The 25,878-nt window shown below is 40.0% G+C and overlaps 1 protein-coding gene and 1 pseudogene across 3 annotated transcripts in view; one reads left to right on the top strand and one right to left on the bottom strand.

Annotated features, from left to right (window-relative positions):
* Positions 1 to 406: 406 nt before the first annotated feature.
* LOC146521499 (uncharacterized) lies at positions 407 to 2,880 on the bottom strand (annotated as a pseudogene). The gene is made up of 2 exons (XR_014873333.1): positions 2,033 to 2,880; positions 407 to 1,492 (listed from the first exon to the last, which is right to left on the bottom strand). The product of XR_014873333.1 is annotated as an uncharacterized LOC146521499 (transcript).
* A 12,801-nt stretch (positions 2,881 to 15,681) lies between these two features.
* LOC146521491 (hepatitis A virus cellular receptor 2-like) overlaps positions 15,682 to 25,878 on the top strand; it is a 248,697-nt gene continuing 238,500 nt past the window's right edge. Inside the window, exons 1-2 of one of the 2 annotated variants that reach the window (XM_085155218.1) lie at positions 15,682 to 16,148; positions 17,432 to 17,761. In XM_085155218.1, coding sequence (XP_085011344.1) covers positions 16,079 to 16,148; positions 17,432 to 17,761 — 400 coding nt within the window. In that variant the 5' untranslated portion in view covers positions 15,682 to 16,078. The remainder of the gene's footprint in view (positions 16,149 to 17,431; positions 17,762 to 25,878) is intronic. The other variant, XM_085155217.1, reaches the window with a different exon arrangement.

Raw genomic sequence — 25,878 nt, 5'->3', positions numbered from 1 at the left:
ATTTACTGTTTAACAGGTCGTAATTTGCCGTAATTTAAAGAAATAGTAACATACTGTAAGAGACTGGAGGGTTCCAAAAAAAATTGTATTGTATTAAAAAAAAAAGTACCATATATTTATTTATATATGTTTATATAAAAACATATATATATATATATATATACCCACTATCGATCGATTGAGATAGGTAGATAGATATACACACACACAAAATATAATTCATGTGCTTCACACCACTTGTTATTTCTGTTCTGATTTTCCTCTGCAGAAATACACATTTCCAAAATCAAAAACTGAAAAGAACTGAAAACATATTTTCATCGAGGAAGCACTTGTTTTTACTAAACCATGTAATCCATTATTTTACATGGTTTAGTAAAATAATGGATTTGTTGGTGTACAAACAATAACGATATTATGTCATATCCATATCATGGCAGATAACATATGCTCAAGTGTTGGGTTTTCTTAGTTATATTTTGTAGGGTCTTAAACCTACAATGTGAAGTGCCTTGGCATTCATTTTGTTGGCACCATACATATAAACTGAATTGTAATGAATATAATATCAAGCCCCACACATCTGCCTTTATATACACTTTGTCCAAAATACTGTCTCACACTACCAAATCAATGCACAAAACAGGGTCCACAAGGACATGGATGAGTGTGTGTGGTGTGAAGGAACTTGACTGACCTGCACTGAACCCTGATCTTGCTTTGTGGACTGAGTTCATTGATTTGTAGGGTGAGCCAATACATGTGACAATTAAAGTGTAAGCAGCTGAAATAATTTTTAACAAACGGGTAAAAGAAGAAAAAAAAAATCAAAACTGTTGGACTCAAAAAAACCTATTGGACAGAGACAGCGTTTTGCAAGAGTGGCAAGAGAGCTTGTCTTCATTGTTGTAAGTCTTGTGTAAATGTCCAGCAAGCATGGGCCATGGATCATCTGTGGAGACACAGGTAACAACACATTGGTCACTTAAATTATACAAGAAATTCACTAAAAATGGCAAAAACAGTTACCTAATTTGAAGTTTTCCACTCAAATTCAGTAAGGCGCTGGTGGAAAGTTGTGACATGAGGGTTAATGTGAACAACCTTTCGCTTCACAGTGGTCCCAGTCTTCCTGCTTGTCCCAACCTTGGAGGTACATTGTGTTCCCTCTTCAGGGTTTATCCTTACAAAAAAAACTTAAAACATGCCATAATAAATAGTAACATACAGTAACATTGAGTTGTGATGTGAAATAATGAGTTACTTGGGGATAATTTATTCATCATCTATCACTATTAGCTAACTGTTCAAACATACCTCTGAATTAGTTCCAATGTTGCACACGCTGACTCCTGGTATTCCAGGTTCAATACATAGAATGAACCAAAGAAGACTGACATTGCATCAGCAAAGGTGTTCTCTTTGTCCAGCTCAACAATTACACGCCCCTCTGCACTCACCATCCAGCAGGTGGCGGTCATTGAACTTTGTCCTTAAATGTATAGGGGCAACATGTTGTCATTATGCAACATAAAATAATTTCAATACTTCACTTCTTCACACTGTCTAGATAGTCATAAAGCAAATAGCTACGTACAGTTAACTATTAATGACCTTATTATAAGTCTGTTTTAACATATTATAATTGTACATAATTGGGAATTATTCTGCACATTAAACACACCTAACAAAGAGTCAGCCCAATTAAATTACCGGAGATGAATCAACTGTATGGTTATTTTGGAGTTTATAGTTTGTGCTGCTGTTAAACTTTACAGTATTCACTTCAGTATTTCTGCTGTTAATGTAGCTAGACTACTATGTTGATCAGTAATATGTAATGTGAAATTTGATATTGTTACTTTGCTGGATTCACTGAGACACATGTCCAACAACCTTGGTTTATAAAGGAAATTACAGAAATTTGAGCTAACAAAACAGAGACTGGATACCTGTGTCCACGAAAAGCTCCTGTGCCAAACAGAAATTTTAATATGGTCTAATCAGCCCTATTTCATGAATGACTTCTTACCAAGCATAATCAGCCTTGGGGTGATGGGCAGGTTGCTCTCTGCTTCAAGGGACATCCTGGTAGATGTTTCCTGCCAGAAAAAGGACCAAGACATTTTATGGCTGCTGTGCCCACCTTGTTGTTGGTCAAAACTCCCTCACTTTCTATCTGCTGGATGAGTGTCCTTATACCAAGGTTCCATTTGAGCTTCTGGCTGGAGAAATAGTTAATAATCCTTCTGCCTTTGGTTATGAGGGCCTGACCTAAGCGCTCACTGATATCGATGCCTGTGAGTTTGTAAAAGTGGTTCGAAAGACCTTTCCGAGTAAACAAGAATGGCCACTGCTCCTGAATTTCAGCTACTGAAGGTGAGGGACAACTGTTGATAAGCTGCCGCTGAGAAATATATGTGAGGCACATGAAGTCATCCACATCAGGTCTCTCCACAGCTCCAGGTCCTTGTGAATTGAAAATTGTTAACAACATGTGTTTCTTTTCCTCTAAAGAAGTTGGCGTTTCCCCCTGAGGAAGTTCAACTGGCTGCCAATTTATACAACCATAGCTATCAAAAAGGCATCTAACTTTTTTAGGTGAGGTTGCATTACTGTTGGGACTGCAGTCTTCCTCATTCCTGGTTCTCTTTGTTTGACAAAGTCTATGTGTTGTATTATCTCGATTAACATGTTCAACTCTAGATTTGATGCTTTTCGTTGTGAATAATGTCCACAACCCAGTCTTTCTCCCTTGTCAGTAAAATCTGCAAATGTTTGAGGGTATCTGTTTATAATGATTTTAGCAACTTCTTCACAAGATGCACGTTTAGGGTTTCTGCAGTGAACTTGCATGGCCTCCACAACAATTCTGACCATACTGGATGAGCTCTGTCTCTTGTGATTGCATGCGACAGTCAGAGTGGAAATCTTTCCCAAGGAATCTGTAAGTGTGAGACCCAAGAGCTGGAGTAATGGTTGTACATAGTGGTGGACGTGGAGGAGGACGGGTGAGGTGGATGGCTTGATGTTTCAGCTGATGCAGCAGGGCAAGGCTCCAGAGTAATGGTGTCATTCAGGTTCTCTGGTCTGTTGCCATCTAAAAAAATAAATAAATAAAGATCATTGGAAAAGCTACTTTAAAAAGCTACTATGTCAACAAATATGTCCTCACTAAAAGATGAACCCTTCAATTAGGATCGAGTAGTAACGGCAAGGCAGTTTTGGGGACCTTGTCTGAAGATAAAAAGAAGCAATCCCAGCACTGTCCTTGTACATGCTTTGAAATACGAGTGCTTGCTCTCAAACCTAAGGGTCCACAAACGAATGAGTGGTCCAAAGTGAAGGATAAGCTCTGCATAATGTAACAAATAGTGATGTTTAGCTTTTAAAGCTTTGTCAGGAAACCTACTGTGTCTCAGATGTATATAGTCCTCTATCAGTATCTTTAGGTAGGCAATGTCATTGTGACTTATTTTGGGGGCACATACAAGATCAACAATGTCTCTAAGTTTAAGGCATAACTGCCAAACCTCACTATCCACAGAATGTTTTTATCTTTTCACCAATGTACAGAGGCAGAAGTCGTAGAAGACACCAGTTCTGTGCTGCTGAATCCCCCAGCCTCTGCCCTGTTTTCACCTCACATGGCTTACTTAAAGCATCACTTCCTACGTGTTTGAACTGTACAATTGCTCTGTTTAACTGGTTGTATGTGAAATGCCCTTCCACTTGCACAAGGGTATCAATATATAGTGACAAGTCACTGGAAACCACTCCTTCAAATAAATAATGGCCCAAACATGGAGGTAACCCAGAGCACACATGGAAATACTTCAGTGAATTAAACACAGAGTCAAATTTAATGCCATTCACAACCGAGTGGTCACTTGTAGAGAGGACCTCAACACTGTCTTTATAGTTATCAGCTGTTCTTTTTTGTCCAAGTGATAGTGGATCATTGATAAAGCTTTCTCTGTCAATTAAGCAGTATCTGCAAAAATGTTTGCTGCAGCTGAAATTCTCAGTGAAACCACCTATGCAGTGGGAGCCCAGATTGTCTCCTAAGATGGCTATCAAAGCTGCCTTCATTATGGTTCCATCCTCTACCAGAACACCTGTCTCTTCCATATCTTTAAGGTCTGCAATAAGACTGGAAAAAACTTTGTTATGGCCAAAAGTTTTGAAGTCAGTGTTCCTGCAAAGCAGAACAAGTTGCATTGCATCAACAGAGGACCGGTTGTGTGGCAAGATCTCACCTAAAGTCATGTACACTGCCAGGATTTTATGTTTCTTTTTGCCAGACCCTAATGGATTAACCACTTCAAATGCATCTTGGTAGAGAATGAGTGAAAGAGATGATGGATAGTGCTGTAAAAGTGCATTATCCTTGAGATTTTGACCGTCTGAGACATCCTCTAAAACCATGTCTGGTGATCGGCGTAGTTTTGACTGTTTGCACTGTTCCCGTATTGTGGGTTGTCTCAAGAGAGACTTCAGTGTTTCTTTAATTGGCACATACTGAAAATAACGCTGTTTGCCTGTACTGTCAGATCCTAAAATAATTTGAGTGGGTTCCACATAACTGAAATTTTCTTTGAAAAATGTCTTCCTTGTTTTGTCAGATCTCAACACCCCTTTATTATACAGTGTTAAGAGATCATTCTGTGAAAGTTCTTGAATGTTATCCACTTCTGCCTGTGGAATATTAAATGCAGACAGTTTGTCAGACAGTTTTGCCACAACATCGTGCATTGCACAGCTGTGAAGATCCTGAAATTCCTCTATGATGCACTGTATAGTGCTGGTTGGCAAGAGCATTTTAGCCTGCATTTTTAAATAAAATAAAGCCAATCGATCTAGAAATAAATCTTCATCAGTAGTATTGTGTTGTGAATCCCTGTCTTCTAATAGATTAACTGTGTCCTGTCCTTGTATTATGGCAATTTCACCAATTTCTTGTTGCCTTGACTGCTGAACTGTCTGCTTATGTTTTAGAGAAATATGGCTGGAAAATGATGTTCGGACACTGAAGTATTTAGAGCAACCTTCAAATGGACATAATACTTTTTTTCCCATCTTTGATGTGAAATCTGAGATGGGCACAAAGAGTTGTGATGTTTTGTGCAGCATACCCACATCCAGGAACTTGACAGCTGAGGTCACCAGTGAACTTACAGGACTCCTCCTCAGTGGTCTCCCTTCTGGTTCTGTGATTCCTATGCATATGTGAACGAAAGGCAGGAAATGTTCTGAATGTGGCAGGACAGTTCTCAGTTCCACAGGAAAACCTATAGTTAGCTACATGTTTGTGGCTTTTAACATGCAAACTGAACAATATAAATTTCCGTGCACGGAAGCCACAAAATTTACAAATAAACATAGTTGCAAAAACTTGAATGACAAATTACCTATCCAAAATGACATATGCAATGCAATGCAAAAAAAAAAAAAACCCAAAACAAAATAAGAGTATTGTCAATAGGGACCAATTCCCAGTTTTGACATGATCAAAATGATTCACAAAAGGCTTCAATGAACACAAAATGTGTGCCGACAAAAAGCACAGTAAAGACAAGTGAGCAGTGCACAAAAATGAAAAGAATATTTGAGCTCGACGCTTGAATGAGTTTAGCCTGACTTAGTCAGCACCCCGCACTGTACAGGTAGTACAAGCACACCTGAAAACACCGACCATTTACCAGCTTTAAGCATGGTAAATGGGCGCAACCTCGTTAGTTCGCCGATTCACCTGTTGCAAGCATCCATGTTTCTATCATCTATTGACATTTTGTCTTAGCATTTGATTGGAAAATAACCTGGCACGGTAGCTGAAAAATCAAACCAAACAGTAATGAGAACACATTTCTGACTTCTCTCAAATAAGTGAAAAAACACTTACCTTCAGACTGATTAGCTGATTCCAATTCAACTTTAATGTTTCCCATGTCAGTCAGTCTTAGGGGAAAAGTGTTAAGTTTAGATGTTTCATTTACTTTGAGATACTCCCGCATTAATTGGATGACAAATTCGGAGTCTAGCAGAGTTAGCACGAATAGCATACGATCTTCAGATATAATCCAAGCAACTCTGATTGAACTCCATCCAGTTACCTCTGACTGCTTCTAAGTTGCACATCTTAACGGTCCGTAAATTGTCTCTGTTGTTCTTCCACCATCTCATCATCTCTATGTGCTGCAGCAAACTGGGACTGTGGCACAGAATAGTTGATGGTCATGTTGTTCTCCTGCTTTGCAGCTTTGTTTGAGTCTGAATCGCGTCTTAAACACGCACAACTAAGAAAAGCAGATCAATATTTTCTTCTTGTTGTTATTTAATGGTGGTTGGCAACCAGCAAAAGGAGCATTAACCGCCTCGATCAATATCTTCTTTCCGCCATTGTTGTTTTGAAAGTGTGCGCCATATGTCACGTTGTACGTAAGGTAAAGGTGTGGTGTCGACTAGGGCTCTCCCATTGAGATGTGTAACAAGTGCTACACACACCTGTCGCATAAAACGCTTTAAAAACGTAACATTCGCTTTAAAAACACAACCCAACGCGCTAAACATGAACAAACAAAAACACCCGTGTTACATTATCACGTATATCCAGGACATCTCTTCTGAACCGAGACAAAGTGGTGCTACAAGGGAATTATTTCTATAGGAGAGTGCATTTAATAGCAGTCTGGCCTGCCACAAAATGCACTGCTAAAAATACAGTTTCTGCTTGTCCCAGAATTTATTAAATTTGAGAGTGAAGTTGTAGGACTGATGCTGGTTAGTGGTGTAGGTTTCATGGATGTGACACCTGAACTTGTGTAAAATGACCACCAGAGCAGATTCCGGGACTTCTGGTTAGTTCACTGTAGTTAGGCAGAGGTGTCTTAAAAGTACCACCTTATAAAAAATAAAATGAAGTTCCAGTATAAAAAAGAATAAGAAGAGAAAAACTACACCCTGCTAAATGCAGTAACTTTTAAACATTACTTTAAATGTAACATATAGAAAGGAAATCAGTCTAAGTATACGTTACCTAGAAAGTATACTACTAATGCTTCTTGGGACTACATTGGCCCCCATTTTAGTATATAGAAGTATACTTGAAATTAACTTTTAGATGTACTTTTTGTTCACTATAACTGTACTAGCATAATGTCCTTTCCAGTCTATAAGAGTATACTTAAAATATACTCTATTCTAACACAATACTAAACTTACAAGTATATTATTGATTTACTTTTTAGTTTATATTTGGCTTACTTCTGATTGAAACATAGTAATTAAAATCCAGTTGAAACATATTTTTCACATGTAACAAATTCCTCTATTCCCCAGACAGTCAGATAACAGTTCCAACTATCAGAAGGCTTCCTTTGCAGAGAACTACACTCATAGTTCACGTACCAGAATTATATTGCAAACAGGTGAGAAAATGATTCGAGAGTTGAGGTGTATTAACTATTAACCCATTTCACTCACGGTTTAAACATTTTTTTTTTTTATCCCACTTACTCTGTTCAAAAGGTAAAAGACATTACACAAGAATTTGTGACAAATTCTTGTTTAAAACATCAATTATTTGTTTCATAGTTGTTTTAATTTTATAGTTAAAGCACTGCAATGCTTGCTGGGTATTTCATTGTACTTCTTAGTATACTTCAGGTATACTTCAAATACTTCAAATACTGTAGCTGCAACTTACTCCTTAAGTTAAAAATGATGCCGCATATTGTAGTTTACATGTGATACTACTCTCACAATGAATTGCATTTTATGGTAATACACTCTGAATGAGGATTTAAGTAATTACTCTTAGATCTACAGTAGAAAACAACAGAAATCCGGATGGTGTAATAGTATATTCTCAGTAAAATCACCAATTGTTACATTTGCTGTATTTTACAGCTGTTTCCATGAGTACGGTGAGTTACCGTAAAAATAATGTAATCTCATGAATTTTCCCACAATTACATGTAAATTACAGTACTGCAAACATCCTTTAGAGTTTTTTACTGTTGATTTTGCAGTACTAAGCTATGGGAATTACTGCAAAGGCTAACAGTGTAGGACGGATTTTAGGATAGAAAACATCGCCGGAAAACATGTTTTCCACACTGCAGGTTACCTGGGTGTAATGTTTTTGAGCTAAAAAGAAACTCCGACTCCTACCCAACTATGTAAAGAGTAACTGAAGGTTAAATGCACATGTCCTGTTTTACTCAGTAGCGGTTTTTGATACGGGCGACACGGGCGGTTGCCCGGGGCGGCATCGTGGTAGGGGGCGGCATCATGGGCATTGGCAAAAAATAAATAAAAATTGCTCGTACTCATGGGAATGGCATAGGCACCGATCGGTTTTCTATCGCCCATTTGCTGGGAGTAAGGGCGCCCTCCGTTTGCAAGGTGCACCTGCTGCTTGCGGCACAGGGAGGAGAGGGCAGGGTGGCGGGGGATTCTCTGACCGGCTGGAGCAGCATCTAAAAACCAACTCGCAAAATAAAACAAAATAAAAACAAAACAACAAACACAAAAACACCAGACATCATGATACAGACTTATAATTTGCACCAATGTTTTTTCGAAATTCTGTACGCGAAAAGTGAGCGTGAGAGCCCTCGGTGCGCCTGCTCGCTGCTGAAGTCAAAGTAAGCTTTATTGTCATCTCCGCTACATACAGTACAGAATATAGAGAGACGAGACGACGAGGCTCCAGTTACAGCAGTGCAAGTAAACAAACAATAAATATAAGAAGAGTAAGAAAATAAATATACACTTTAGGACTTGGGGTAAAGGGATCAATAACAATTTAAAATTTATAATTTACAGTTTGATACAACCGCATACAACCCGTCGAAAGTGGAGGGGGCTGCTGCTTCCAAATAGAGCACATTTCATTCATAATGTTGTAAATCCAAGACCATTATGGATTCATGATTTGAATCCTGGGTTGTGTGAAATCCCAGAAATAAACCCTAAACAAAGTGAATCTGTGAACTAAGGTGTAGGTCTATTAGGTTAAGTTGTGGTGATCCTCGGGTTGAGGGATGAGTGTTCATACTGGAGTGCAAAATTAAAACCAGTGGAAGATGGACAAGAAAAGTTCAAAGCCATTAGGTTCTCGGTTTAGAAAAAAGAGAAAAGAGGAGGAGAAACGAGCAAAAGATACAGGTAAGCAGATGTGTGATTGGATAATGGCAGGTCATCCTGAAACAATCAGAGTCAGAATACTTTATTAATCCCTAAGGAAATTATGTGAGTTACAGTTGCTCCAAGAAGAAATGGTAAAAATAGTAACAGTAACAGACTAAACTCCAAACAATACATTATGTTACAGATTTTAATATTAATTAGTCATTGTCAATTGTTGATTTGTCCTGTTCTCATTGTATGATGAATTATGATGGCTGTCTGGTAGCCGTTTGCATACAATGCATACTCTCTCTCTCTTCATATACTCCAAAAAAAAAAATGAATGAGGGGGATTTTTCAGTGTATATTAATTATTTATTTTCATTTTACTTAAAATATGTTTTTGTTAAGTTAACATATGTTTTTCTAATCAAGTTTACGTAATTGTGTCTATTATTCAACGTACATAATACTAATGTGTTACTTGATGGCATAACATTTAAGTTAAGTTAATTAGGATCGATGTACTTTGTATATCCACAAGGTGGCAGTAATGCAAAAACAGTTGTAATAATACCGCGAAGAACAACAAGGTTTCATGGCTTGTGCCTGCTCATGCTCAAGACTTCAAATTTAACTTGAAAACGTTGTTTTGGCGCCAAGCTGCTGTTTCTTTGAGAGGTATGACCACTTTTCTTTGACTATGTGTAGTATCTACATGTCGAGCATGGTTATATTTTGCGTTTGTCTTACAAGACATGTTATATCGTTTGCGTGCGCTTGTTCTACATTAGTTTTACTGGGTCCTGGACATGCTTATTTTGTGGACTGTGTGTCAGGGGTTGCTGAGTGGAGGCGAGGAAGGAGGACCCAAACGCTGGACTCAGGTAGGTAGGTGAAGGTTTGTGTTTTATTATCGATGGAGTGAACAAACAGAACAGAGGAAGGAAATGGCTGGACGACTGACTGAAAGACTGAATGGCTGGCTGACTGAACGAAGGCGGAGACGACAACATAACATCAATGACACGACAAAGAACTGGTGAAACCGAGGAACTTAAATACACAGGTTGAATGATGACAATGATTGGAAACAGGTGAGTACAGGGCTGAGCATAATCTGACTAATGACACAAGCTGACACGGGGAACAAACAGGCAGTAGATAAATGGTGAACGTGAACTGAAAATACTGGGTCAACGACCCAGAAACCCTGACAGTACCCCCCCCTTCAAAGGCCGGCACCCGACGGCCAAAAGAAAGAAAAACCAGAACAGGGTGGGCGGAGGGGGCCCAGGACGGAGGGACGGAGCCCAAAACAAAAACAGGTCAGGCGGGCGGTCGGGCGGTCAGGCGGGCGGGCGGTCAGGCGGTCAGGCGGGCGGCCGAGACGAGACAGTTCAGGTGGGCGGCCGCGAGGAAGGCGGCGGCGGCCGCTGAGCTGGTCCGGTGGGCGGCGGCGAGGAAGGCGGCGGCGGCTGCTGAGCTGGTCCGGTGGGCGGCGGCGGCCGCTGAGCTGGTCCGGTGGGCGGCCACGCCGGCGATGATGTCCAGAACGTGGCTGGGGCGACGGCGCAGCAGAGGCTGGACCAGGCGAAGCAGAGGCTGAGGCTGGACCAGGCGACGGCACAGGAGCTGGGGGTGACAGAGCCACAGCTTTAGGGCCAGCGGGCGCGGAGGCCCCTGGCTGGAGAGCGGCCGGGCTCACAGCTGGCTCTGGGTGCTGTGGCTGCAGGTCCGGGAACTGAACAGGGTGGTGGACGGGCGACCGGGAGGCAGGAGGCGACTGGAGTGAAAGCTGAACAGCAGGTGAGGGAACTGACTGGAGTGAAAGCTGAACAGCAGGTGAGGGAACTGACTGGAGTGGGGAAGCTAAGGGATGAACAGAGGTTGGCGATGCTAATGGCTGAGCTAATGACTGAGTTACTGAGGGGGGTAAAGCTACAGCTTGGGCTAGTAAAGCTGGTGCCTGAGCAGGGGACAGGTCAGCTAGCCTAACTAGAGACAGTGCCAGGGCGTGGAAAGCTGAGTGAGGAGATAGACGGGGTGGCGAACTAGCAGGTGGACAAGTTAGGTATTCGCTGCCTCGAGAGCATGAGGGCACCGGCTGGGGAGCCTCAGCTGAGTCTCTATGGGGGTCAGGTCGGATCCTGGCCGCCCTCAGCCTGGGCGCTGGGACAGGCATGGGAGGTGGCTGGACACCAGTCACCCCCACCCGAGAAACAGAAGCGGGTGTGGAGGTAGACTGGGTCGCAGCTGCCCTCCTCCTGGGAGCTGGCACTGGTGTGGGTGTAGACTGGGCCCTAGTCATCTGAGGTGGTGAAACGGCTGAAGAGGAAGGCCGAATCTGGGCCGCCGTGCTGGTGGGAAATGGCTGAGTAAAGGGTGTGGAAATAGTGACTGGGTGTATGATACTGGCAGGTTTATCTGGGATTGTTCTGGTCCTTCTGCCACCACTATTTACAGTCTGTGGGGGAGTAGAGCAGAACAAATCTTCCCAGTCCACAGAGTCCTCCAGGAGGGAAACATCCCATGACTCAGAGATGGATTTGTTATTGGTTTTAAGTGGAGAATAAAATGAGGGTGAAAAACAGTCACTGGAACTCACCACCGGGTATTGCTGGAAATAGTCCATTTTATGGCGGCGTGTGCGCCGCTTTCTCCGGGAAGAGGAAGCGGGCGGGGTACACATCCGAGCCTCTGGCGCGGGAGCCTCTGTTGAGCCGAGGTGGGAGGCGGAGCCGCTGTGCCGTGGCGAGGTTGAAGGTCCGGTGAATGAGACAGGTGGCGTGTGAGCGAGGAGCGGATCCGCGAGAGGGGGAGCCGCCGAAGCGCGGCGCGAAACGCCCACTCTCCGCGGCAGATGCTCCGGTGCATGGGAGGTAGCAGGTGGGTGAACGCGGCGTCTCCGAGGCCCGCCCAGAGCCAAGCGAGTACTTTCAAAGACGTGCTCTCGCTCCGCGAAGAGCCGCTGTCTCTCCTTGAGCTTTTCTGCCCACAAGGAGAGCGCTGCCTCCTGCCGTCCGAGTCCGCTGGGTCCACAACGCGGGGTCGTGTCATTCTGTCAGGGGTTGCTGAGTGGAGGCGAGGAAGGAGGACCCAAACGCTGGACTCACAGGTAGGTAGGTGAAGGTTGGTGTTTTATTATCGATGGAGTGATCAAACAGAACAGAGGAAGGAAATGGCTGGCTGGCTGGACGACTGACTGAATGAAAGACTGAATGGCTGGCTGACTGAACGAAGGCGGAGACGACAACATAACATCAATGACACGACAAAGAACTGGTGAAACCGAGGAACTTAAATACACAGGTTGAATGATGACAATGATTGGAAACAGGTGAGTACAGGGCTGAACATAATCTGACTAATGACACAAGCTGACACGGGGAACAAACAGGAAGTGAAACAGGCAGTAGATAAATGGTGAACGTGAACTGAAAATACTGGGTCAACGACCCAGAAACCCTGACACTGTGTAAGAAACATTTTTTATTGTTTTTTGTTTTATTAAGGGATTAGCTACAGGGGTTCATGGGGTTATTTTTTCAAGGGGTTATTTTTTCATTTGCTTTCTTGGGACTCCTTTACTGTAATCCGAGAGTCATAAATATCGAATAGGATAGCATAAAGTGACATTTAAAATCCAAAAAGCCAAGGGCGAAAGCCACTGTGACACCATTGTTATGCTCTATCAGTAATCTGTATTATGTAAAAATGGTCTGTAAATACAGCATGTTTCCTAGCGGAGTTATACATATCAACATAGTTATAAATTACAGTTTGTTAAATCACACACTTAATTTTTTTAAATAAAATTATTCACGACATATGAGTGGACAGACAATGGAGGTCGACAGACCTGGTGATAATTGCTTCTATAGAAAGTTAGCACATGGCAGTGTCAATCTCTTGCTTTTCTTCTGAGTAGTATTTTATTTAGTTGTAATTCAATCAATAATTTGCTTCTTGAAATTAAGTAATGGATTTCTTGTTTTACTTTATAAATTTCAGATCCGGGCCTTTACCTGGTCCCTCCTATACTGATGTGGTGTATGTGGTACTGCTGAGCTTGTATGTGGTATGTGAACTGTTATACTTTTAAAAACAAAACTGTTTTATAATTTAAGTTTTTTTTAGTGACCCATCCCATGCCCCTGTTATTTCTTCTCCAGATCTGAACCATTGTAAAGGTTGCAGTTCAAGGGCCTGAGGCATGAAATTCTTTTCAGATCAGCTGTGATCAATATTTTTTGGAACTTGATAAATAACAATAAAAGCTGTAATGGCACCATTAGCATTTTGTGTAAATGTTTGTGTTAAAATTATAGCTTTAATGAGGTCTTTCTACATTAGTTTTAGTTATAAAGTATGTATATGTGTACATATAGTATGTATATTTACAGTACAGTATGTTGTGTTTGTTGACATGTTTTCAGGTGGAAACAGAATTTGTGAGGATTACTACTGCTCCACTTGTTCCAAGGCTTTTTACACAACTTGACCAATACACTGACCAGCTCATAAAAGTCTTCAAGAAAAAAGGAGGCGCTGCAGTGAAGAAAATTAGACAAAATTTGGCCCCAGCCACAAAGGTGCGTTATTCAGCAAATTCAGTTATACAGCAAAATATTATGGAGATTAGATAAGATCACTTTCAAATTTAAACAGCTAGTGTATGGTAGCTGCACATTGTACTTACATTTATATTAAGCAAGACAGAGTTTGGTACTCAAAACTTTGGAAAATTAAAATTACCTAAACATAAGTAAAATCTGATCCCTCAATTTCGGGTTAAACCATAAGTGAATGGTTTTTATGTTAAAGATCAGTTTTTGAATGCAAAAAAGATGATGTATTAGTTTGTCTTTATCTCCATTATGGACATATATAATGTGGTGGAAACCCTGCCCAACAGGTTAACTATTCATGTCCATGTGATGATTAGTTGGTCTCGTGTACATGTCTATCTGTGCAGTGGATATGTCATTCATTTTGCGTATAATGTGAGTTTGTGTCATCCTAAAGTATTTCTGTTTTCTCTTCCTGTATCTCTGCCACTCTCTACAGAAGGAAACTATTGAAAAGGGGAGGGAGTGTGTCCTCAAGGCACTACCTTTTTACCTGAATGAAGACCCAAGCATCCTCTTCAAAGAATAATTGGTTGGTAATTTTAGTTTAGTTTTTTATCTGTATTAAACCAAATTTTGAATAACTAATGTTGTTGCATGTTGTAATGTTGTTGTTGTTGTAATTTGCATGGAACCTGTTTAAATGTTTTGGGAAATCTTCTTGTATACCCAAACTATTTATATTTATTGTTGAATCTGTAGTCTAAAATAGTGGCTCACTGGGGTGCATGTTCCTAATATTGTGTTTACTTCATTAAACTGGACGCCATTTTTCTATGTTTTTTTGTCTAAGCTACAGCTGTTCAGAGGGAGCTGGAACAAATTACCCTTGCTATCTTCACCATCGAAAGAGTCGATGCCAGCACTCCTCCAGCCGATGTGGGTATAACCATCTCGGGTGTTCTGCATGACCTGGAAGACCTGGGGGGGGTTATCATCTCTCATTGAGAGATGATACTGCACCAGAAATGCTGAAGGGTGGTGTGTATATTAGCGTTCAAGGCATATTGTTATGAGGTGGAAATATGTTCATATTCTGTTTGTGCTACATTGTGTGCATTGTAAAGGTAATTGCAATACATACTAAGAATAAGGGTAAGTTAGGAATACATGATGAATGTATATTTTGCGGACTTTTAAAGACGAACAATTGTTTCCATGTTAAAATGTTTACAACTCAAGCTTTTTGCCCAAACACTGGTAAAATAAACGTTGACAGTGGCAAGTGTTAAATGGTTACTGCTGTGCTGTTGCAAAAAAACTGAACGCTGACAAGCTGTTTTATTGTTAGACAATAATGCTGACATGTTTTATTAAAGTTTTATTTGGGATGGTGATATAATTTTCTTTGATTGCTAATATCAGTGGACTATTTATTATTATTATTATTATTATTATTATTATTATTATTATTATTACATTATTTTTTTTTAATTGTGGCTGTTGAGGTGGACACTTCACTTTGCATTGTTAAAGGAAAGCACTTCATTGGCGTTGTGTTACTGGACTGACCCTAAGCAATCATTGCAAATAGCAACTTTCCTATCCATTTTAGACACTAAAAGAAACTAACACAATGCAATTTCGTGGAACCTGTTGACAAAATAATTTTAATTAAAGTCAACGTTTCATTTTTTTGAGTGTATGTGTGTGTGTTTCTCTGGTTAAATTCAGTATGGTTCTGACAACAGTTTTATGTTAATGTACAGTCCTTAATATGTTTTATGTGTGTGTGGTGGTGGGGGGGAGGGCAGAGGGAGTGTTCGCCCGGGGCGCCAAACAGGCTAGGACCGCCACTGCCCAGGTTGATAGAGGATGCACAGTCTGGATCGCATTCCAGCATTTTGTAGGCTGGTTTTCCTACAAAACGGAACAAATATTAGAAAATCTCTATGTGTCACATTTTCAATCTCATTTTATACAGTGACGTCATTTTGAAGTCCTTTGGCTGATGATTGATGATGAGATGTTTGTGTTGTTCTGTGGAGATCATTCAAGAACTGAACCTGTTAAACACTCAGACCTGCTTTAAATTTCACCGCTTTAGTTATGACTCACTTATTTATGGTCACCCTACGGCAGCGTAAACACACGTGACTCTAACGTTACTTCCTGCAGAGACGATGAATTGGACGTATTGAGTTTGAACGAGTGTCTAAAAAGTCAGATCTGTTCTCAGTCAGAGACTTTCAGGATCATTTAAACCTTAAATTTAATCTCATGCAGTCAGGATTTAAACTCAGGTTCAGTTATTTCAATAAAACCATCCTGACACATTTAGAACAATCGAAGCGTCGGAGTTCAAGAACACGGAAATGTCTGCTGTGACTGCGTCGCTGTGCTCGACTTTGCTGTTTGTCGGCCTCTTCGTGTTTGTCTCTGCAGGTGAGATTCACTCTGTGGGACAGAGAGGAAAAGCATCAGTCTGCTTTACATGTTAACAATATTTCCTTTATTTTCATATTTATTCCGTTTTTCCGTGTTTGTGAAGGAGGCACGAGGCTGAGTGGAGTCTGTGTGGACCTAACATGTCGGTGTGATCAGATCGCACAGAGACAAAGAAGTGTAATGTTTGTGTCAGTGTGATGTGTTGTAGTTTCAGGAGTCAGTATACAGCTACAAAGCTTTTTGTTTAGTGTATACAAACAGCTGTAGCTACAGAAAATGCAGCATGCAGAGACTCACAGTCAGGGCTGGACTGGGACAAAAAATCGGCCCGGGCATTTTGACTGGTGTCCGGCCCACCAGGTATTATAGGAAAAACCATAAATCCCTTGAATGAAAACAAACGCTGTTGTCACAGTGATGTACACTGTCTTGCTGGTACATATGTATCAGTCTAATAAACTTAAACCTACACCATCCTCCCTATTCTGGTATTCTAAACAGTATAATATATATATATATATATATATATATATATATATATATATATATATATATATATATTATAACACTGCAACCATGCGTGAAAAGGAGCAGGAAGAAGAAAATATTCCTATTAAACCCTGCACGCTAGCATTTATTTATCTCCAGATCCTAACACAGACCAAACAACAAATTTACAATCACCAATATACCACATCACATAATAACAAGGGGAAAAAATAAGTAAATAGAATAAAATAAGGAGAGAGAAAAAAATTCCCTTCTTCAATCAACTCCAATTTTGTTCATATTCTTCATATTGAATTATCGTTTTAAACATGTACCACTTTTTAAAACAATGTAAAGTTGTACAAGTCTTTAGATTATAATGAAGAGAGTTTGACAGTCGTATACCCCCAACCGTTGGACTCCTTGTGTAGTCTTTGCCAGCTGATGCTTAAAATGATATTTCCTTCTGCTGTCTTCACCCCCCCCTCCCCCATCCCGAAAATAAACTTTGCAACTTGAAAGGAAATATATTATTTTTAGTCTTGAACATGATTAATAGTGTCTATAGTTTATATAGTCAATAGTTTTGATTTTATAAACAGTTGATTTGTATGTTCTCTATATTCAACATATAGATATGTATATGAGGTGTCTACTGTATAAATCAAACTAATTTTAATCGATTTATGTGTGAGCTCATTGATATCTTTCTCTTTCACTCCACATTATGTTTGTTTGCAGCAGAAGTGATCCTTTAACCTCTCTTATCTGTTTTGCTTTCACTCTTTCAGACCCAAAAAACATCACAGTTCAGACTGGACAGAACATCACTCTGACATGTCGAGCTCCAAACATTAACTTTAGAGCTGTAGAGTGGAGCAAAGCTGACCTGACAAAAACAATCCTTTACTGTCGGAATGGACACTTTTATTCAACCAAAAAGCATCCATCTTTTAAGAACCGAGTGGATCTGCAGGACAGACAGATGAAGGATGGAGACGTGTCTTTGATTCTGAAGAATGTGACGACTGCTGATAGTGGAACATACAAGTGTCGTGTCTTCATGAGCAGACTAGACAATGATCACATCAACAACATCTACCTTCATGTTGATCCTCCAGGTGAGTGAGTAGAGTTGAGTGTGTGTGTGATCAGAGGTGAAGCTGCTTCCTGGTTGTTGATGTTTGTTTCTAAAGATGTTGTTGATGAGACTTTGTAGAAAGCAGCTGGTCTGAGTGATGTGATCAGAGTGCAGTAGATAATGTCTGACAGCAGTTTGAAGAGGAAATGGATTCTGTTCTGTTCTTCACTCATCACCTACCTGACAGCTGACACCTCACACCTGTTTCTCACCTGCAGGTCAGCCTGGAGAAGACACAGAGGATGGAGGGAAGAAGGATGGATATGTTGTACTGTACATTCTTGGTTTTCTTGCTGGTGTCCTTTTTGGCCCCGTATTATTGATTTATGTATTGCGTAAGCTTTGTCCGTGCCGGTGATCAAACCGGTGCTTAAAGAACAGAGAACACAAACTTTGTCCAAAAACCCCTCATGTTTAACTGTTTTCAGCTTTTTCTTTGGTCATTTTAGCCTTTTTGACCAGGCTGAAGGGAGTATCTGCCAGTTAGTTCAACTTACATGCATTAATTTAGTAACGTGGTTAGCCTACTCAACGTAAATTACACACGAACAACATTAAGCTACTCACGCAGAGAAGAACGGCTGCTGCTGCCATCATCATCCTCATCATTTCTGCTACACTGGCAGGGCTAGGGGCCAGGACTCTCCTCTTCGGGTTCTTGGGGGATGTTGCTAACTCCGGTCCGATAACAGGCACCACACGCACAGTAGATGTGCTCGGTGTGAGGTCTCGCAACAGGATATCAAATACGGCGCATTTTTCAGCTTTTAAAAAAAACGCTATGCATCGCCAGGTGATTCATCAAATTTGAGGTGTTACCTCCTTTGCACAGTATCACCGTAAAGCACTTGTTGCAGGCTGCTGAGTTTGCATCTTTTGCTGTGAAGTACAGCCAGACTTTGACCGCTTCGCCTTGGGCATTTTTAATCTGTAGCTCTGCTCTAAAAGAACGTTCGTACCTGGGCCCGCCTACTATCCTCGGAAACGTAAAATGATTGGCTAGAATCTAAAGTTTATGACATCTCAGGGGGAAAAAAATCACCGAAATAAAGCACCAAAATGTGCGCTGCTTTTCGGTCTGGTTACTACCGTTTATTTCAGAACCGGTACCCATCCCTAAACTGGAGGAGTATTTTATAGCTGCAATGTGAGAATTAGAGCAGGGAGATATGACCAAAAATATTTATCACGATATACATTTGAAAATTTGCGATACCGATATAACTGATGATATAATTGACACTAGAGAAAACACGTTACAACTCCACAACTTTATAATTAAAACAAAAACAAAAACTATCAATGTATTTTCACTTCAACAAGCAGCTGTTTTTATGTGCATTAAAGTTATATAAAAATTTAACAGTGCAAAAGCAAATTCCTTACTGACTGTTGGAGCTATTTGTTCTTATTTTTTATTATTTTGAAATTAGTTAAAGTTTGTTGTTAGTTTATTTATATTTTGGGGTTTATTTACAAGTTTATTTGTCAGTTAATATTTTGTTTCAATGTTTTGTTTGTTTGATGTTACCTTGTTAAATTAGTCAGTAAGAGCTGTAGGGCCATTTTGTTTCTATAAATAAAGAGTCTGGTATAGGACCAGCATGCACTGGGGTGGGCCTATGTTTTTTTTTTTTTTTTACCAGAGCAGGAGAAGCAGCAGGAAAAATCAAAAACTGGATCTTGTTATTGCGTGCCAAACTGGATAAAATAAACCATAAAAAAGCAACTTTCAAGTTTGGACAGTGGACTTCTTTTGCGTACGAAATATTATCTCAGTGCAGCAGTGGCTTGTGGAATTTTAATTGTGGGATGTTTGGTTTGTTTAGGGCTGCTCAATTAATCAAATTTTAATCTAAATTATGATCTGGGCTTTCAACGATCATTAAAAATGGCTGAGCCGATTATTAGCACTTCCCTCATGCTTTACTCTCGCGCTGCTCTGGTGGTAAAACGAGCGCACCTCTCTGCGATTCGAACACGCGTCACAACAATTAAGAGGATCCGAGGGAAGCTCGGAAAGCTAAGCAAAAGTTATTTGGGGAGGATAATGGCTGCTGAAGAAAGAATGCTGTTGGTTGAAAAGAGAGTTCAGTGGTGTGGAAACATTATGGGTTCGCGGAGTCAGACGTGGATCAAGTAGACATAGTGTGTAAACTTTGCTACAGTGTCGTAGCTGCACCACAGGGCAACACTGCAAAGTTCACTAAACATGGATGTTTAAATTTTTCATTTATTTCCTATATTATAAACATTTGCACTGTTATCAGTATTTGCACACTATTTTATATTATTTTTTAAAGTCATTATTCAATACATTGTTATTGTTAAATAAATATTGTCAAATATATGGAGATCTCAATTTCAGTGAAAATAATCGTGATCATCATTTTTGCCATAATTGAGCAGCCCTACCGAAAGCAAGTCTGGAAATACAATAAACCGGTGCATGCTCAATCTCTGACTGAAAGCGCTAATTCGTCATTCGGCTTTTGTCAGACTAAAGCAGGGGTCTGCAACCTTTAACACCCAAAGAGCCACTTGGACCCGGTTTCCGCGCAAAAGAAAACACTGGGAGCCGCAAATACTTTTTGAAATCTAAAATGAAGATAACACTGTTATTGTTTTTTACCTTTATGCTTTGTGTGAACAACTAAAGTAAGTAAGTAAAGTTTATTTATTAAGCGCTTTTCACAGACAGGCAGTCACAAAGTGCTGTACACAAATATTAAAATAAACAATACAATCAATAGACATTCTACACAATGTAAAAGATCAAATGTAAATAATGTAAAGAATATAAAATACGTAGATCAACAAAAGGCTTGTTTGAACAGAAAAGTTTTTAACTGCTTTTTAAAAGAATCCACAGAGCAACTAAGGTGTGTTGCTTATGAAATCCATGAAGTGCTACAGAGAAAATTACATTTTATTTATGTAATTAACACATTTTGAACTCTTAAAGAAATATAACAAAAGGAAAGACACCCAGCTGAACTAAAATGATCCAGCAAACAAAAACTGTTGTGAGCCGCCACCCTTATATCGCCTTTGGGCTTTTGGAGCCTTGACCTGACTTTTAAAAAGTAATTGGAAAAAAAGCACTATGCTGCTAAAAAACAAAAAATAGATATTTACAAAATTCTGCCTAAATATGTATTTTACCTGGTTAATGTGTGTGGCGGGGTGTGGTCTGCACCGCCGCTGCAGGGGAGGCGGACACACCTGAGCGGCACCCGCAATCACGCCTCGCCGCCTTAAAGTCTGTGCTCTCTCTGCTGTTGTGTTGGTGTGTGTCGGGCTGTGAGCTGAAAAGCCACAGTCGGCTGTGTGCGTACAGCAACCGTATGTGAAAAGTGGTCAATAAAGAGATGCTGAAAAGCGTGTTCATGCAAACATCGTCGGGTCTGCCATGATATGTTTACAATAAGACTTATGGTCCCGGACCTCTGCGCACAGCGTCTGCAAATCGGGGCTGTACGAAGTGACTTTCATCTTTACACAGGACTGTAAGCTGTCATCTGTGGGGCGTGAGCGGTGTTTGGTTTAACATAGTTCATGGTGGAGCTGCTGACATAATGTGGATCCGAAGATCCATAACTGATCCTGGGGTCGAAAGTCTCGATAAATGCACGGCGTTTTGGCAGGTATACCGGCTTCCGTGAGTGTGACACTTATTTTGAGTGATGAAAAAATAATACGATAGAATTTTATTTTTATATTTCAAAATCACAATAATCTTCCAATTTAGAACTACAAGTTAAAAAAAGAACTAAACACAAATAAAATACACTTCAGCTAAATACTTCAAATTTATTTTCCCAAACCACCCGGAGCCGCAGTAAAAGGACAAAAGAGAGAACTTAAAGACCAGTGTTCTGACAAACCATCCTATTTTGGCAAAACTTAAGTACGACTGTTTGCCACGTAACTTTGCCCATCAGAGTATGCGAGTAACATTTGGTGTATTTAAATAGCACATATATATTATTGAAAGCATAGTACATATTTTAGCGCAAACATGTCTTGATAGCTGGGGTTTCTTTTAAGTAACTCTACCTCAAAATAACATACAAAAAAAACTTAAAGGTGACCTCTAGAGGCCCAAATGGGGAAGTGGGTAACAGATGGTAGCAGATGGGTGCAAAGCGCCCTCATCTAACATGTCGAACAAATGTTGTTTGTAAGTGTGATAGTGGCTTTGACACAGGGTTGCTTAACTAAAATTGTAATAAAAATTATAATGTGACTGTTGGAGCTGTGTGACCTCTGTGAGCTTCCTGATTCAGATTGTGGTGGAGATGTAAAAGACTACAGGACAGCTTCAGATCATAAACTTCTTTAAGAAGTCGTCCTTTTTGTTTGCGCTGCTGTCTGATAGAGACGTATCCACACAGGCCAAGCAGAGCCAAACAGCTTTCACTTTAGATTTTAGTCACACTGTTGTTCACATGATATTTTTCACATTGCACAGAGTGTATCTTACCTTTGGCACAGCTGGAGCTTATGTCAGCCACCACAGGTGATCAGGGCACTGAGATGAAACACTCTGCTCTCTGAGGTTTCCTACTTACTCTTTTCTGGATTTTACACAACTGAATTCAACATCATACAATCAGATGTTTACAGATGCTGTCATTGCTGATTTTTCAGAAGTATAAAGTAGCCTCTGAGGAGTGAAACTAAACAGCATCATACAGTTAATATAAATGGACAGCAGCTACATTTGAATCAAACACAGTGGTTTCAAACCTTTATGTCTCACATAAGAAGCCAAAAAATAATTTTAACCTAAAGTTATACATCACTGGGAACTTCACCACAGCTCTGCATTAAACTGTAGAAAGCTGATGAGTAGTTTTACCCTGAAATAACACATAAAGATTATAACTCAGTTTGTTTTTCCAGATGTTCAACAACATGAAATGTGTGAATAAAGCTATTGTAAGAAAGTACTTTAGGGGCTCATCTAAAAAAGGGCAACATAAGTAGTGGTCCATGTGGTCAATGTAATATAGAAAAGTGCGTCTTTCTGTTCAGATGATATTTATTTTGGACAAGGGACATTTTCCCCACAATAAACTCTGCAGTGTGAAAATGACACACCACCATCAGACTGCAAACTGTGTTTAAAGCTAAGAGGCAAACTGAGCTCTGCCTGCACTAATGCAGCGATTACACAAATAGGGAGGCAGCTGTACATTCACATTTGTTCTTCTTTAACCTGTTAAATTTAATTCAGCTTTCACTCCTTATCTGTAAACTTTGACAAAATTATTCTCCACACAGGTCTCTCAGTTTTTAGTCTCTGAGCAGTTGTAGACATGGTGTTTGTATGATTTAAATTAGGGATGCAACAATACCAATTTTTTCAAACCGATACGATACCGATACTTGGATCTGAGTACTTGCCGATACCGAGTACAAAAACCGATACTTCTACCACACACACACACAAATGCAATGAATTGGAAGACAGGTTTTATTTTATTCTCTGCCGATAATAAATAAAATCTTAATAAAAATGACCACAAAAAAAATTTCAAGTGAAAAATAAGCACTTCTGTTAAATTATTGCAGAGTCTCCACATTGTAATTTAACAAAATATCACTGAACCATTGGCACTGTCTCGAGCTTTCAGAATAATAAATAAACACTTCTGTTTGGAATAAAATAAATACAAATTAGGTTTGAGAATAAAATAAACTTTTAAATTGTTGCAGAGAGTCCATATTGTAAACAAACAAACAAAATAACAAAAGTATTCGGCATTGACGAACGAACTCCCCATCTGCCCGTGGATCATCAGTCCACTGTGCCGTTAAACCAAGGACTGATATCTCGCGCACACACTGCTTGTCTTTACCTCTTCAGAAAGTTTTGGCACCATTATCTCTCTGATGTGTGGGCGGTTGGAAATTTCATATCGCAGCTCGAGTATGCTGAGAAGACGGTGCAATCCTATGTTTTCCACGGCCGGCATTGGCTGGTCATCCAGAGCAATAAAATTAGTCAGAGCCTCTGTTATTTTAACTGCCCGTGGATTTTCTCTTGACATTTTTCTTCGCTTTTCCAAAACCTGAGTTAAAGTTGGCTGTTCTGGTCCACACTGCTGACATTTTGTTTAGCCTAGCTACAGCAGCCTCCAGTTTCTCTTTTTTATCTGGAGCCGTCAGTCTCACTCGCCTAACCCTGTGCCTGTTTAGCGTGGGATGTCCCCCTAGTGGCCAATCTAAAAACTACAACAGAAATGACAAGCCACCCTCTGATTAATGAAATAAGTTAGTATCGGTTCATGGTATCGGTTAACTTTTACGAGTTAACCGATACCACATTTTACAGTATCGGTCCCGATACCCGATACCAGTATCGGTATCGGTGCATCCCTAATTTAAATTATTTTAAAAACAGGAGCAAATTCTTGATCCTGTTCTCTGCTCTCTCCACTTCCATCATCATATAAACCCTTTAATCCTTTTTAAACACATCACTGTGCTTCACTGAGGATACGAGCTCATGAGAAGCAGATTTGAATAAAGCAGAGTAATGTTCAGAGTTCATCTGTTAGATGTTAAAAGTTTAAAACATATCTGTGAATATTTTCTACTATAAGACAAACACAGCAGTTATTTACATGATATCAGTCATGCTGACTGTTTGGTCTGACGGTGAGTCTCTGTGGAGCAGCTGTTGAGAGTCGTTTGCACAGTAAACTGAAAGAACAGCAGCCAGCGCTGAGCAGGTGAAACCTTATACACACGTTTGCTAAATAACTGAATGAATGGGGGGAAATAGTTGTGCAAATTCTTCTGTCAAAGCGTGGAGATGATTCAGATAACCGTTGTGAAGGAATGTCATTAGCAGAACTTAATTACAGACAAATATGTGACTCTCACACCGAGGAGGGAAAATGTTCACACCTCTCTGACACTAAACACTGTTTCACAATAAAAAGAAACAACCAAGCAGGTCATGTAGAAGAATATTTGTATTGTTCATGAACATAAAGCTGATCTTATTTTCATTTGATGCCAACAAATCTAAGATTCCTGCTCAGATTATCACTGCTCCCATGTGTTACCATAGTAACTTACCTTACCTAGCTACTGTGAGCTGTTTGTACAGCAGCTCTGTCTACTGGGTGGAGATTTTTTCAGTTAGTTTGATATTAGTGGAATAAAAGCAGTTCAAATGAAACAAAGAAAATTATGCTGAAATTTCAGGTTTGAACATTTCTGCTCCCAAAGGAAACTTTAGTGAGTCATGAACGTTCGAAAAGGTTCATAAGGCAGGGCTGCATTCATGTCTGGGCCACAGGGCTTCCAGTCTATTGTTTACATCGCTTCTGCCTTCCCACGCTCTAAAACTCATTTCTGTTGTCATCAGTCTGGTCAGATAATTTCCTAGGCCTCCTTCAGTGATCATGCCAATCAGCCAATCAAACCCCACCCTGTGACTCTGAACAAACCTAAATACTTTTCCATAACCGTATATAAAAACTCTTTAATGTGAGCTATGGCCACACAGACCTGAGGGCAGGATTTGACTCAGAGTGTGTCTGAAGGAAGAAATGTAACCTGCTTCCATTATATGGAATCAGGTTTGACTCATGAAAACAAACCACATTTTTAATCATTACACTGAATTCATTACTTATTTAAATTAATGAAATAACAAATTTAAATCATAAATCACAAGCCAGAATCAGACCTGAGGGACAGTGAGGAGGTCAGAGGTCACCTAGATGTAAGGCAGGTGTAAGATGTGTGTGGGTAAGCAATAGTGAGTGTGTGGTTGGAGAGGGCTCTATGCCGGGAGATGATGCTCCAAACGTCAAATGACAGAAATGTTACATTCACCACTGAACGAGTGTCCCACACAGAAACACACACAGACTAACCCATGTGTGTGTGAGCACAGACACACAACGACACAGATGCACAGAGATATTAGGTTGTTGGATTAAATGCTTATAGGGACGTTTTCTTGATGTTTGTTAAAATAAAAACTGGATCAATTGAGTACGTTCTCCTAGTCAAAGGAGCTTGCAAAGAAAAGCGTCTGGACTTCTTTAAGTTACTTGAAGACGTTTCACC

Source organism: Neolamprologus multifasciatus, chromosome 3, assembly GCF_963576455.1.
Source record: "Neolamprologus multifasciatus chromosome 3, fNeoMul1.2, whole genome shotgun sequence".
Classification (NCBI taxonomy): domain Eukaryota; kingdom Metazoa; phylum Chordata; class Actinopteri; order Cichliformes; family Cichlidae; genus Neolamprologus; species Neolamprologus multifasciatus.
The sequence above is the reverse complement of the archived record's forward strand: the minus strand, read 5'-3'. Positions and strand labels throughout refer to the sequence as shown.